This window comes from Globicephala melas, chromosome 21, assembly GCF_963455315.2.
Source record: "Globicephala melas chromosome 21, mGloMel1.2, whole genome shotgun sequence".
NCBI classification, from domain to species: Eukaryota; Metazoa; Chordata; class Mammalia; order Artiodactyla; family Delphinidae; genus Globicephala; species Globicephala melas.
Window position 1 is genome coordinate 17252638 of NC_083334.1, and position 13105 is coordinate 17265742.

General features: G+C 40.7%; 1 protein-coding gene across 3 annotated transcripts in view; it reads right to left on the reverse strand.

Moving 5' to 3' along the window:
- The window catches only part of SLC7A2 (solute carrier family 7 member 2), a 72867-nt gene that overhangs the window by 28746 nt on the left and 31016 nt on the right, over positions 1–13105 (reverse strand). For all 3 annotated transcript variants that reach the window (XM_030831867.2, XM_030831856.2, XM_060291568.1), the window contains exon 2: positions 307–697. In XM_030831867.2, coding sequence (XP_030687727.1) covers positions 307–682 — 376 coding nt within the window. In that variant the 5' untranslated portion in view covers positions 683–697. The remainder of the gene's footprint in view (positions 1–306; positions 698–13105) is intronic.

Sequence of the window (13105 nt, forward strand, 5' to 3'; positions counted from 1 at the left end):
CAAGTCCATAACTGTGGAATCAGGCAATTTTATTTGCATTAAAGAGCTATCGTTTTTTAAGAAAGGTTTTCAAACCCACTAAGTGATGGCATATTCAGAGATGAAGCAGAATCACCGAATTTTGCAACTAGAAGGAGACACTTTATTTAGAGGTGAGAAAAATGAGACACGCAGGGATCAACAGATACATTCTGATCACCTAGTCGCTAATTAATGCAGACCTATCACAGAACCCTAAGGCCGCTGACTCAGGAGTGCCATTTCTACCATTTTACCCAATTTGGTTGATTTTTTTTGCAAACATACCTATCACATAAGATAAAATGAGATTCCAGCCAGTGATGAAGGCCCACAGTTCTCCGACAGTAACGTAAGTGTACAAATAGGCAGACCCAGTCTTGGGAACTCGGGCCCCAAATTCAGCATAGCATAGGCCTGCCATCACGGAAGCCAGCGCAGCGATGAGGAAGGAGACCACGATGCTGGGGCCAGAATCCGCTTTGGCAACCTCGCCAGCGAGGACGTAAACCCCGGCACCCAGAGTGCTTCCAACGCCCAGGGCAATGAGGTCCATGGTGGATAAGCAGCGGCACAGTTTGGTATCTTCTAGACTGTCCAGAGTGACGATTTTTCTCCGGATCAGACATCGCGCAAAAGACAGTGCTGCTCTGCAGGGAATCATTCTGAAGATGGCAACCTGAAGAAGAGAAGGGAGGGGGTTAAAAGCTGATCTGGAACTGTCATCCGTCCAGTTACCCTCCCAGTTTCTCCGCACAGCTGTGCCACCTGATTGCTTTTACTCCTTGCTGGAGGTGCGGCCCGGAGCAATCAGAAGGAGGGCTGAATGAGCCAAAACTGTGATTTTCTCAGAGCTCACTCTGATGTGGCCTTTTAGAAGGATCTGCCACAAATGACTTATTTGGGGAGCAAAGGAATAGGAGCCTTGGGGGATTAAAAAGATTTGCCATTTTTGCTTGTTGTTGCAATTTTTAAGGATATGCCCATAGAAATATATTCCAAGAGATGGCTTATTTGTCGTTGCTTCAGGCAAAGGGGTAAATCACCTCATCTTTCTGGTTCTCTCTCTGTCTCTTTTCTTCAATCATTCCTTGAATTCATATTTTTTTAAGCCTTATTACACGCCAGGGATTGTGCCAAGATTATGTCTAGTATGGTGTGGAACGCTGGTATGGCCTCCAGCTTTACCAGACTTACATTCTAGGTGTTGCCTAAAAGCAGGTAAAAACGCCATCGTTATGTGGTCTACAGCTTTATCAAATATGTGTGAGCTCTGCTTTCATTTGTTTCATTTTAATGTGGAGCCACTTGAACCTTTTAGAATTAAAAGAATTCCCCCCAAAACATGCTTAGAATTTTCTCAATAAAACTGCTATTCACTTATGCTTTAAGTATGCATTTGTAATAAAACACACATGCTTATTCGTATTTACTTGCAATTTCTAAATAAATAAATAAAGTCAAAGTCCATGCCAAGTTTGATATATTCTTTTTTAAATGGAATGAATAAGGTAGACAGAAGGTCTCACTCCCCATACCTTACAGGCCCAAACAACCTAACAGTGAAAAAAAAAATTCGTCAGGTTATAAAACGTGGATTTAGTAAGGAAAAAATACACATATTACAGTAAAAAGTCTGAAGCAAAATATACCAAAATATTAACAGTAATACTGGTAATATACAATATATATTATATAGCTAATATGTTTCTAAATTTACCTCCAATGACTATGTACAACTTATATACAAAAGAAATATAAAAATGAAAAGGCACTATATGGCCTTGTCTATGGAGACATATAATTCAGAAGACTAAGAAATAACTGAGGAATAGGGAATATAATAATATATGCAGCTTCTCAGTCAATAAAGTTAAATGTATTTAACTTTTAGAAGTTCAGAATCATGTTTACCCTGATTGCACAATGATCTACAGAGGCTGCATGTTATCCCTTCAATCTTGTTATACTCATTAGCAATAGCTTAAACTCATGAGATCACAGCTTGACATCTTCTCTGAAGAACTTAGGGCTTTCTATCCTATGAAATAAATCCTTGAACATTTCTCGACCTTAATCTCTATAAAAGAAAACTATTATTAAAACTTATTTCATTTAAAAACAGTAGTATAGGGCTTCCCTGGTGGCACAGTGGTTGAGAGTCCACCTGCCGATGCAGGGGTACACGGGTTCGTGCCCTGGTCCGGGAAGACCCCACATGCCGCGGAGCGGCTGGGCCCGTGAGCCATGGCCGCTGAGCCTGCGCGTCCGGAGCCTGTGCTCCGCAACGGGAGAGGCCACCACAGTGAGAGGCCCGCGTACCGCAAAAAAAAAAAAACAAAAAAACAAATAAACAATAAATAAATAAATAAAAATAGTAGTATAATAAATTTTCTATACTGAATCTCAATGACTTACTGCTCATAAGAGAAAAACATTTCTGGGATATGCATAATCCAGTTTCATGCTAACCTTAGTATATAAAGCTAACTCACTCAACATTATTCACACATCAATATAAATGCAAGTCCTTGATGTTGAAAGCAGCTGATTCAAAGAATATAGAGAAAAATCCTAAAGAAAAATGAAAATGAGTGAAAAGTTCCTTGATAATAAAAATAAAGTTTTGCACATCATTATCGGCCACACCACCTGGCACAGTGCCAAGCACGCCACTTCACAGATACTTGTTGAAAAATTTGCAGAAACAGATGACATCTCCCATTGTGCCCATACTTGCGCTTCCAAAGTCAAAATCTATCAAACTTCCATAAATCAAATGTGTATCAATTTCTACCCTTACCTAGCCCTTAAATAGCTATTTCTCATATAACACATCTAGAAGATAAGGGAGAGAAGTGTTTTGCTTTAAAAAGAATCAAGTGAAAAGCTGGAGTTATACAAAGGCCAACTGAGGTGGGAGGATGGCAGTTGAAGGGATTTATAAATGCTGACCTTCAATAATATTTAAGCATTTTTATACAACAGAGATGTGCAAAGATCAAGAATTAGGGATAACTGCCAACTGAAAAATGCTAAGAAATGAAGACCCACTGAATTTTAGTAATGATTTAAGATCATAGGAAAATGGAACATGTCATACACAACTTTAGGAGACAACTGATGTGCAGAATGAGGCACACCTGTTAGTCATTAATTAAATAAAACACTTGGTAAAGTGATGGATTAACCTCACATGCTATGAATAAAAGACAAATTCTACAACTATTGCAAAGGAATCTGGAAGGAAGCAAGGAAAACTAAGAAGAAAGGAGAATGATATGACTGTGGGTGAGCTTTTATTTATTTTTTTAATCCTTATTTTGGTAATATGGTCACCATGTTGTTTTCGAAGTTTCTAAGCCCCCCCCCACACAAACACAAGATAGCATAAAAATAAAAAAGAATAAGCAAGCCAACCGATAAACAACCTTCTTTGAAATGCTAAAAATAGTGAAAAGTTTTCTTAGTAACATTTACCCAAAATGAATAAATGAGTGACCCTCATCCTGTCAACAGAAAAGTGAATTTAATTCACTCCAGATTACATGGGAAGCAGAACTGTTTACAGAAACATACAGCTTTAATCAGAGAAGATCTGATTGCTACTGCCTCTTTCCTATTAAAAATGGAAAGTATTTCATGTTCAGTTTTTCTGCGTTGCCCTGAGCAAATAAGTCAAAGCTGCCACTTGTCAAGCATTCATTTGCTTTTGAGTAACACAAATGCAGACGTCAGAAACGCTTCTCTGAATTGACAGGTTAGGCAATGTCCTTGGCAAACAGCCTTAACTACGCACAACTGATAAAATACTGATTGCAAAAGCTATGATACAAAACCGACTTTGCAGAAATATAATGAGATGGGAAAAAGCAATGTAAAAACATACCGGGTCAATTTAATGAATCGTTGTTAAATAAACATTTATTAAATCCTAGCAGGTGTATCATATAGTCAATAAAGAAAAAAGAATCCCGTGCTTTTGTTAAATATGTTTTTGTGGAGATACACTGATATATGGAAGTAGAGTGGCAACAGGAGAATGAGAAAAAATAAGATATTTGTGTCTAATGTAATATAATTTGATATTTACTTTTTTAAAATTTAGTAACTTTTCCTTTAAAGCATTTAAAAAGATATGTTCCTTATGTAAATGGTTATGACAACCTTACTCTCATTTCTAGAAGGTCCTTTCATTGCTGAAAAAAATCCACTCATACTTATTCTTTGACACATGTCTGCATTTGCTGTCCCTGCCTGGGCTCTGGTGTGTTGTCTCATCAGCAAACGACTATGCAGTGAAAATATGCAAGGATTTTGAAGGTGATTCTATTTGGTCTGGAGGACAGAGACTGTTTTCCCAAGAGCAGACAATGATCCAAACCATCATACCCACTGTCAGCTGTTGCCACCATGACCAAGGATTGGTACTGAGTATGAACCCTACATAAATGTAAGTAAAGGACAATGATGTTAGACTTTGGGAAGAGGCCCATGCAACACTCATACCCATGACCTGAACCTTAAAATATAAAACTCTAATCAACATTCCTATGAGGTCACAAATGATTCTGGTGATACTAGAAACAGACACGTATCCTTTTTCAATAAACAGTTATTTTACTAATTGCTAAGACAGTGGCCTCTCTACTGAGGCGTACAATATGCACATATTTGCTTAGATCTGAAAATGTAATTAGCCAACAGAAAGCCTCGGAGGGGTCTGCAACAGCTCAGGCAGCAGTAAAGTCTGGGAGTGGATTTAATGAGTCTGGTGATAGATCTTTCTGAGTCCCTTCCCCAATCCCCAACCCTAAGTATAACAGTTTTAAGACATCTAACTCCCCGATGGAGCCCTTATTAATTCTTGCCAGAAAGCTAAATTCCCTCCTCAGCAACTTGGAATTATCCCCTTCTCAAACTTCTTCAATCCAGGTTGTAAACTTGACCATGTAGAGTTTTAGGTCAAATAAATCCCTAGGCCTGATGATATAACAACACTATATAGAGAGCAGACCTCTTTTCCACTAACCACAGAAATCTTGCAAAATCTGCTAATTACAGTCAAAAGTTGATCCTGGATTTTCACTTCGGTTCGAAAGTTGGACGTCGCATTTAGCTGCACAGAAATGCAGCTCCTCCCCTACATAAAGGCTGAAATTTCAAACTTAATCCTCGGTATCAGTATCACAGGCCCTGACAACAAATCTTACAGGAGATAGGAGCTGCGGGGGCAGGCATTCCAACAAATCCTCACTGGGTGCTCTCCTCCGGAGCCTAAAACCAACTTTCCTTTCTCATGTGATTGCTGGTTTCATGGTGAGATATTTGCACTTTCTGTTTTGGGCCTGATAGGGAAAAAGGGATCAAACCATGTTAAGCCTGGGAACTTTGCCCCATTCTGTGTGTGTGTTTTCTCTGAACTAGAGCTTTGGGGTTTGCAATCTCCAAACTCAACATCAATTACATTTCTATAACTTTTCTTTTTAACATCTTTACTGGAGCATAATTGCTTTACAATTATGTAAAGGGTGTGTTAGTTGCTGCTGTATAACAAAGTGAATCAGTTATACATAAACATATATCCCCATATCTCCTCCCTATTGCGTCTCCCTCCCTCCAACCCTCCCTATCCCACTCCTCTAGATGGTCACAAAGCACCGAGCTGATCTTCCTGTGCTATGCAGCTGCTTCCCACTAGCTATCTGTTTTACATTTGGTAGTGTATATACGTCCATGCCACTCTCTCACTTCATCCCAGCTTACCCTTCCCCCTGCCCGTGTCCTCAAGTCCATTCTCTACGTCTGCGTCTTTATTCCTGTCCTGCCCCTAGGTTCTTCAGAACCATTTTTTTAGATTCCATATATATGTGTCAGCATACGGTATTTGTTTTTCGCTTTCTGACTTACTTCACTCTGTATGACAGACTCTAGGTCCATCCACCTCACGACAAATAACTCAATTTCATTTATTTTTATGGCTGAGTAATATTCCATTGTATATATGTGCCACATCTTCTTCATCCATTCATCTGTCGATGGACACTTAGGTTGCTTCCATGTCCTGGCTATTGTAAATAGAGCTGCAATGACATTTCTATAACTTTAAAGTTCAGAAAATATTTTCAAATTTTACTGTAGGCTAAATAATTTAGTGAAAGGGGAAAAAAAGATATGGACATAATACCATGGAATTATTGATCTTTCTTTCATTCCTCTTACTTTTAAGAGATTAATTTCTCATAAAATACACCAGAAGTACAATGCAGGATAAAAGATAATCAGAAATGGTAACTGTTCACTTTGGTATGTAAAAAACAAAAACAAACAACAACAAACTTTTGCATTCAAACCTAAAACCTTTATTTTTCTGGAAAACAAAATACCCTTTCACATACATTTCACTTATATTTGGTCCAAAACTTATCTTTTCACCAAAGCAACATTTCTGAACAGTATCATCCTCCAAAGTTTTCCCCAGATAGGTGAACACAAATGCAGAAATAAGTAAAAGTGAAGGACACAACTGAGACCACTATAAAGTCACAATCATTGTGGCAATAATATTTATGTTTCCTCCCCTTTTATATCAAATCGGTACTACCAGGAAGTTAAACTATTTCAAGATTTCTGACACAGAATCCAGACACAGACAAGCATCTTTCTAAGGACATCCGAAGCAAACAGCTGATGGAGAATTCTAGTTTGTACAGGCAGCTGGTGCTTCAAAACACGTCAATCCATTTAGCTTTATTAAAGGCCAAATTACAGGAATAAGGCATACCTAGCTGTCTCATTCAAATAGATGCAGAGCAATTTAAAAAATTAAGCGTCCAACTTTTGTTTTAGGGTTGGAGAAGAGAGGAAGTAAAAAAAAAAAGAAAAGAACAAACAGAGCCCCCAGCAGCTGGGTAATCAGAGTACCTGCCCAGTCAGCGACCCACTCACAGTCAACGATCTTGGTGGCTCGCTTCAGCCCCGGGCAGACGCCCGTTCCCATTTAGGCTGAGCAGTCTCCGGCTAATAAATCACTCCAAATGCCAGAGGGTACCACCTGTTCCCATGCTCCAAGCAGCAACTGAAGGAAGTGTCCTTGGCTAAGCCCAGTCACCCTTTACATGCCATTTCAAACATCAAGAGATACGCTTTGCAAAGGTATTTCACACCCGTCACTACTCTGCGAAGTGCTAGGCTAATAAAGATGGCTGATGTTTGTTGACCACTTACTGTGTGCTTACTAAGCCCCTTTAATTTATTCTTTCATGAACCTTCACAATATCCCTATAAGATCAGGACTCACATAGTATCGATGAGGAAACTGAGGCAGACAGAGGTCAGCCAACGTCACAGGTAGACGTGGAGCCAGGGATGAACCCAGCAGGCATGACTTTGGATCCTTTATTCACAGCCACTAGGTTAAGCTGCCATCTCGCCAGACAGCTTAGTCATTGCCCACCTGCCCACACCTCCTTGGAAGAGAATCTGCTCTCCTCATAGCACTCTCCTCCCATCCCCCAAGCCACAGGTAACCGGACCAGACACCTGACTCTGGGTTTAATAGCCAAAGGCCAGGTACACTCATTTAATATTCTTGAAAATCTGAATGACACCATTGAATGGGTCAGGTCCTTCCTGTTGTTGAGTGTGTGAGCCCTCTGTATCCATTCAACAAACTTCCTGTTCACTTACTCTATTTTGAGTGATCTCTGTTCCCTGAAACCAGAGGCAACTGATGAAGGTCAAGGTGGTATCAGTAGGGCTGGCTCCAGCAACCTTTCTCCTGATTTCAACCCTTCAAATCTTCTGCTACTTCCTGCCATATCTGGTGGGTTTCCTGATAATTCCTCTTCTTTCTAGAGCAGGTGTCCTGATGGAATAACTTGAATTTGTTTATATATTTCTCCAATAAGGTACCCATAGAGTTTAATATGCATTAGGTCTGTCCTTTATGCACACACACAGACATATATACCCTCTACCTGAGAAAGGTGACTTTATATAGGGCAGAGAAAATCTATCCTTAGACATACATCCAACCTGGGTTCCTGGTACCACTATTTCTCCAATGCCCACTACTGAGCCAGGAACATCCTCCACCTTGTCAAAGACCCAGAAATAGCAAACAGAGGCTCTATAGCGCTTACTAAAGATGTTTAAAACATTTTGTTCACCAATGAATTATAGTAGTAAACCAGTAGCAGAGCCATTATTCACCTAATGAAGGGAGGGAAAATAAAGGAAGCACTGGAAATATTTTATCATACTCGAGAGGGTTTTTAAGAGTTTCCTGAGTCACAGAAGAGAAGTTTCTCCACAGCCCTGCCTGTAGACCTTAACATTAGTGGGTTATTTTTTGTTAAAAATTGCAGATTTCCTAAAAGCACTTTTCACCCTTTTATTAGTTCCACAAATACTTCGGTGCACACCACTAGGCACTGAAACAGCCATGAACAGGCTGCCAAAATTTCTCCCCTCACGGCACTTACAGTGGAGTGGGCGGCGCAGACAGCGGCCAGTTCAATATCATGAAGCAAATGCTTCTGCACAAGGGAAGGCGAGAGGGGCCCACAGTGAAACCACACAACTCAGATTGGGACTTGAACCCAGCCAGAATTCAGACTGAGACTTGAACCCACGGTCTTTTTTTTTTTTTTTAACATCTTTATTGGGGTATAATTGCTTTACAATGGTGTGTTAGTTTCTGCTTTATAACGAAGTGAATCAGTTATACATATACATATGTTCCCATATCTCTTCCCTCTTGTGTCTCCCTCCCTCCCACCCTCCCTATCCCACCCCTCCAGGCGGTCACAAAGCACCGAGATCACACACCTCATCTTAGGACTGACTGAAGCTCAGGTTCTTTATGTCTCATCGCAGAAAGAATTCAGTGAGAGACAAAGTGATAGATAAGAAGTGGATTTATTTAGAGAGATACACACATTCCATAGAGAGAATGAGGTCTGTCTCAAAAGGTGAGAATGGCCTTGGGAGAAACACACTCCACAGACAGAGTGTGGGCCATTTTCATCTCAGAAGGCAAGAGGGCCTGAAATACAGGTGGTTAGTTTTCATGGACTGGGTAATTTCATAGGCTAATGAGTGGGAGATTATTCCAACTATTTTGGGGAACGGGAGGGGATTTCCAGGAATTGGGCCACTGCCCACTTTTTGCCCTTTTCTGGTGGCCTTGGAACTGTCATGGCGCTGGTGGGTGTGTCACTTGGCTAGTGTGTTACAACGAGCATATAATGATGCTCAAGGTCCACTAGAAGTCAAATCTTCCGTCATCTTGGACCTGGTTGGTTCTAACCCATTTACGTCACATCCTCAAGGGCTACGTCATTCTTTTAAACGTTGTGCTCTGCCCCCTTCCCTCTTGTTTCAACAGGAGGGGCTCCTCACTCAGACTCTGACTGGGGTTCAGGTGGTCAGAGGAACTTTCCTAGAGAGAGCTATGTCTAATCTGAGGCCTTTGAAATGATGAGTTGGATTTAGCCATCTGAAGGTGCAATGGGAAGGAGGCTGGGGGGGAGTGGTGGGATGATGAGTGCTCTGAGCTGAGGGAACAGCAAATGCAGAGGCACAGAAAGTAGTTTCATGCATATAGAGCTCAGGGGCTGGGGGAAAAGCTAGAGGGAAGTAGGGGTAAGCAGAGGCGTCCCCAGGCCATGCAGGGGGCTTGGACTTGACCCTGAGGGCAGTGGGGAATCCCTGAAGGACTTTAAACCAGATACACAACTTGACAATTATTGTTCTGATTGTGTTATACGGAAGGGATGAGAAAGATCAAGACTGGAGTTAAGGGGAAGGGTAAACAGGCTACTGGGATAATCTGGGCACGAGGGACTGTGATCTGTACCCTTTTCTAGGGTAAAGGCAGTGGGGTGAAGAGAAACGAATGGGCTACAGTGCCCTTTAGGAGGTGGAGGATATAGGGGTTGATGACTGTGTGGATCTGGGACCCAGAGCTGTTGGATGGTTTGTGTGCCTTTTATGAGGAATTAGCAAGAAGGAGGTTCTTTCTGACCACTCTGATTTTAAGGAATGTGTGGAATTGCCATGTGGTTTCAGCAAAGCTCAGGAGAGCACAGAAGACAAGAAATCTGAGAATGATCAGCATAGAGATGATAGTTAAATAGACAGTATCACCCAGGGAGAGACTGCACAGGAGAAGGGAAAGAAAGGAAATACCAAAGATGTATACTTTTTTTTTTTTTTTTTTTGCGGTACGCAGGCCTCTCACTGCTGTGGCCTCTCCCGTTGCAGAGCACAGGCTCTGGACGCGCAGGCTCAGCAGCCATGGCTCACGGGCCTAGCCGCTCCGCAGCATGTGGGATCTTCCCAGACCCGGGGCACGAACCCGTGTCCCCTGCATCGGCAGGCGGACTCTCAACCACTGCGCCACCAGGGAAGCCCCGAGATGCACACATTTAAGGAATGGGAAGGAGGATGAGGAGTGGGAGGGGGAGGGGGAGGGGGAGGGGGATGGAGGGGAAGAAGAAGGAGAAGAAGAAGAAGGAGACGGAGAAGGAGAAGAACCACTACCATCCCCCACAGAGGAGCTGGAAAGGAGAGGCAGGAGTGACGGAAGGAACCAGGAAAAGTTCTGACCCAAAAAAGGAGTGAGCTTTCAAGAAAGAAGGAGTGGTCATCAGTGTCAGATGGTGCTCGAAATGAAAGGACAATGTTTGAACGCTGCAAAATTATGGGCAGTGCGGAAATGAAAGCAATACATTCAGGTGCCTTTTTCAAGCCAATGCCCTGAGGGGTCCATGGAATCAAGGAAGAGCGTTTTATACAGAAGAAACTTAATCTGTTTAGATACCAATGGGAAAGTGCCAAGAGAGAGAGGTTGAAAATCCAAAAGGGAGAATGGATAAAGCAAGGCTCTTGAGATGTGGAAGACTGAGATCGGTGCTGGGTTCAAGAGCTGAAATTAGGTAGAAGGAGAAATGGCATCGCCACCTTAAGAGTCAAGGAGAACAGTGCGGGACGGGCCAGACAAGTTTGTAGGCTAGGCGATCGGCTGTTGAGCTCTTATTCTATTTGCGAGCTCCAGAAATCCAAACCTTATAAGGCATGTATTTTATAGATAACAATAAGAAGGGATGAAGGAATCATGTCCGAATGAGTTCAGTATAACTTTATACAAGGACAGTTTTGTTTGTGTTTTCACCATTTAAAACTTGCACTCCCATTCTAAACACAAAAAAATAAACAGATAGTAACTTTAAATATATGCTTCTACGGCATAGTTAAAATTTCCATGTCAATCTCTTTGAACTGTCAGAAAACTAAACACAGGAGTTTTTGGCATGACGTTTTCCCGAAACAAGGTATTCTAGATGAATGGGCTCTCTAGATTACTGACGTTTAAATCTGTATATCTTTGATGATTGTTGATCAAATCTTGCCACAATTCAGTGATCCTCCTAAACACTACTGAATTTGATGACGGCTGTCTGCTACGGTACCAGGCATGCAAGCTGCCCGTCTTTACAGGAAGGTGATTCATTCCGTATTACTTCTTAAAAAGCTGTTTAATAAGACTGACAGAACTGTTTTAAAAACAAACAAATAAATACTCGCTATTACCTTAATTCCAATTTTAATCCACCGTCCACACAAATTAGAATCAACTCAAGGATGCCAAGGAAATCCAGATGACCTGGACGAACCCATGCTGTCAACAAAGAGCCACTGCTCAAGAAGTTTATTTTTACTTATTTCTGGATTAGTAGCTGAATTTCAGATTAAAGATGCTAGAAGTACATTCATGGACTAGGAGGTGTGTTAAAAGTACAAGAAAGCTCTTTTTGTCTGAAGGCAAAAACTGAGAAGTCCTTTAGAACACTCTGATTTCTTCTAATCATTCTCTTTCCAGAGCCAAAGTATCCCTCTTAATTCACTTACCCCACACCCTCCTCAAAAGGCTACCTAATTTAGTTGTTAGAATGCAGCCACTTTTGTTTCAATGCTAGGCAAAATTCCTTCCATCAAACTGTGGCAGAAAAGGAATTCAACCAGAATTCACATTCGTTTTTAATTCATGTTCAAGAAATTTAGATGGATACCATGTCGAGTATACTTATGGTTTATGGTTTTGCTGTAAAGTCATTTCTTGAAAAACAGTCATTTTTGAAACTGTATTTTTAATTTTGAAAAGCATGTTCTGATTTGGTACTTCTTAAAATACAGAAACCATATATCACCAGAGATTTTTATCCTTAGCATCTTGGCAGATTGCTGAAACACTGTTATTGGCTGAGAGGTTTGGAAATTCATGTTGGCTTCCAATAAATCTGAATAAAACCTTTCTATTATGTGCTCAGAGAAAGTAATTAAAACAGTGCCAGCTCTTCATCATCATGATTCAAAGCCTCTAAATTCAAGTTTAGAATATGCAAACTAAGAAGAATTTTAAAAATTAAAATAACTTGAAATGGTGAGGTCCTTAAAACTGAAGTCTGATAGTCTTGTCACATTTATATTCTACTTATTAATATGCAGTAACTACAAACAACTTCTCCAACTTAAGCTTTCACCAGATTTTTCTATTTTTATATCATTGCATAGACTGAACTCAACTGATCAGTTGCTTAATGACTGTCAGTTTCTCTAAAAAAATCAAGCCTTAGAAATTAAAAAAAAAAAAAGGCAATTTCTAAATAATATTCCAGGGGGCAGGGGAGATACAGGCAGAGGGAGAAAGACAAATACAACAGACCATTATCATATAGTGTGCTTGTGGGTAAGGGAAGTCCAGGGCACTACCAGAACACACAGAAGGGAGTGCCCTGTTCAGGGGGCTGGGGTGGGTGTCAGCAGGGGAGTCTTCCTGGGGAAGCCATGACTGATCTGATTCCTTATCCATTCTTCCATTCCAGAATTTATTTTTTTTAAAAAAGGCTGAATACCGCTTAAGGAGTCCTTAGAACAAAGAATACAAATATGAAAATCAATATTGAATTTTTCTAATAAAGAAGCAGTATCCAAAATCTTTAATATTCATTTTGAAATTGACAATTTATACAATCAGCCATTTCTTAAAGTCAGTTATTTAAAACTTCAATTTTTCTTCTCT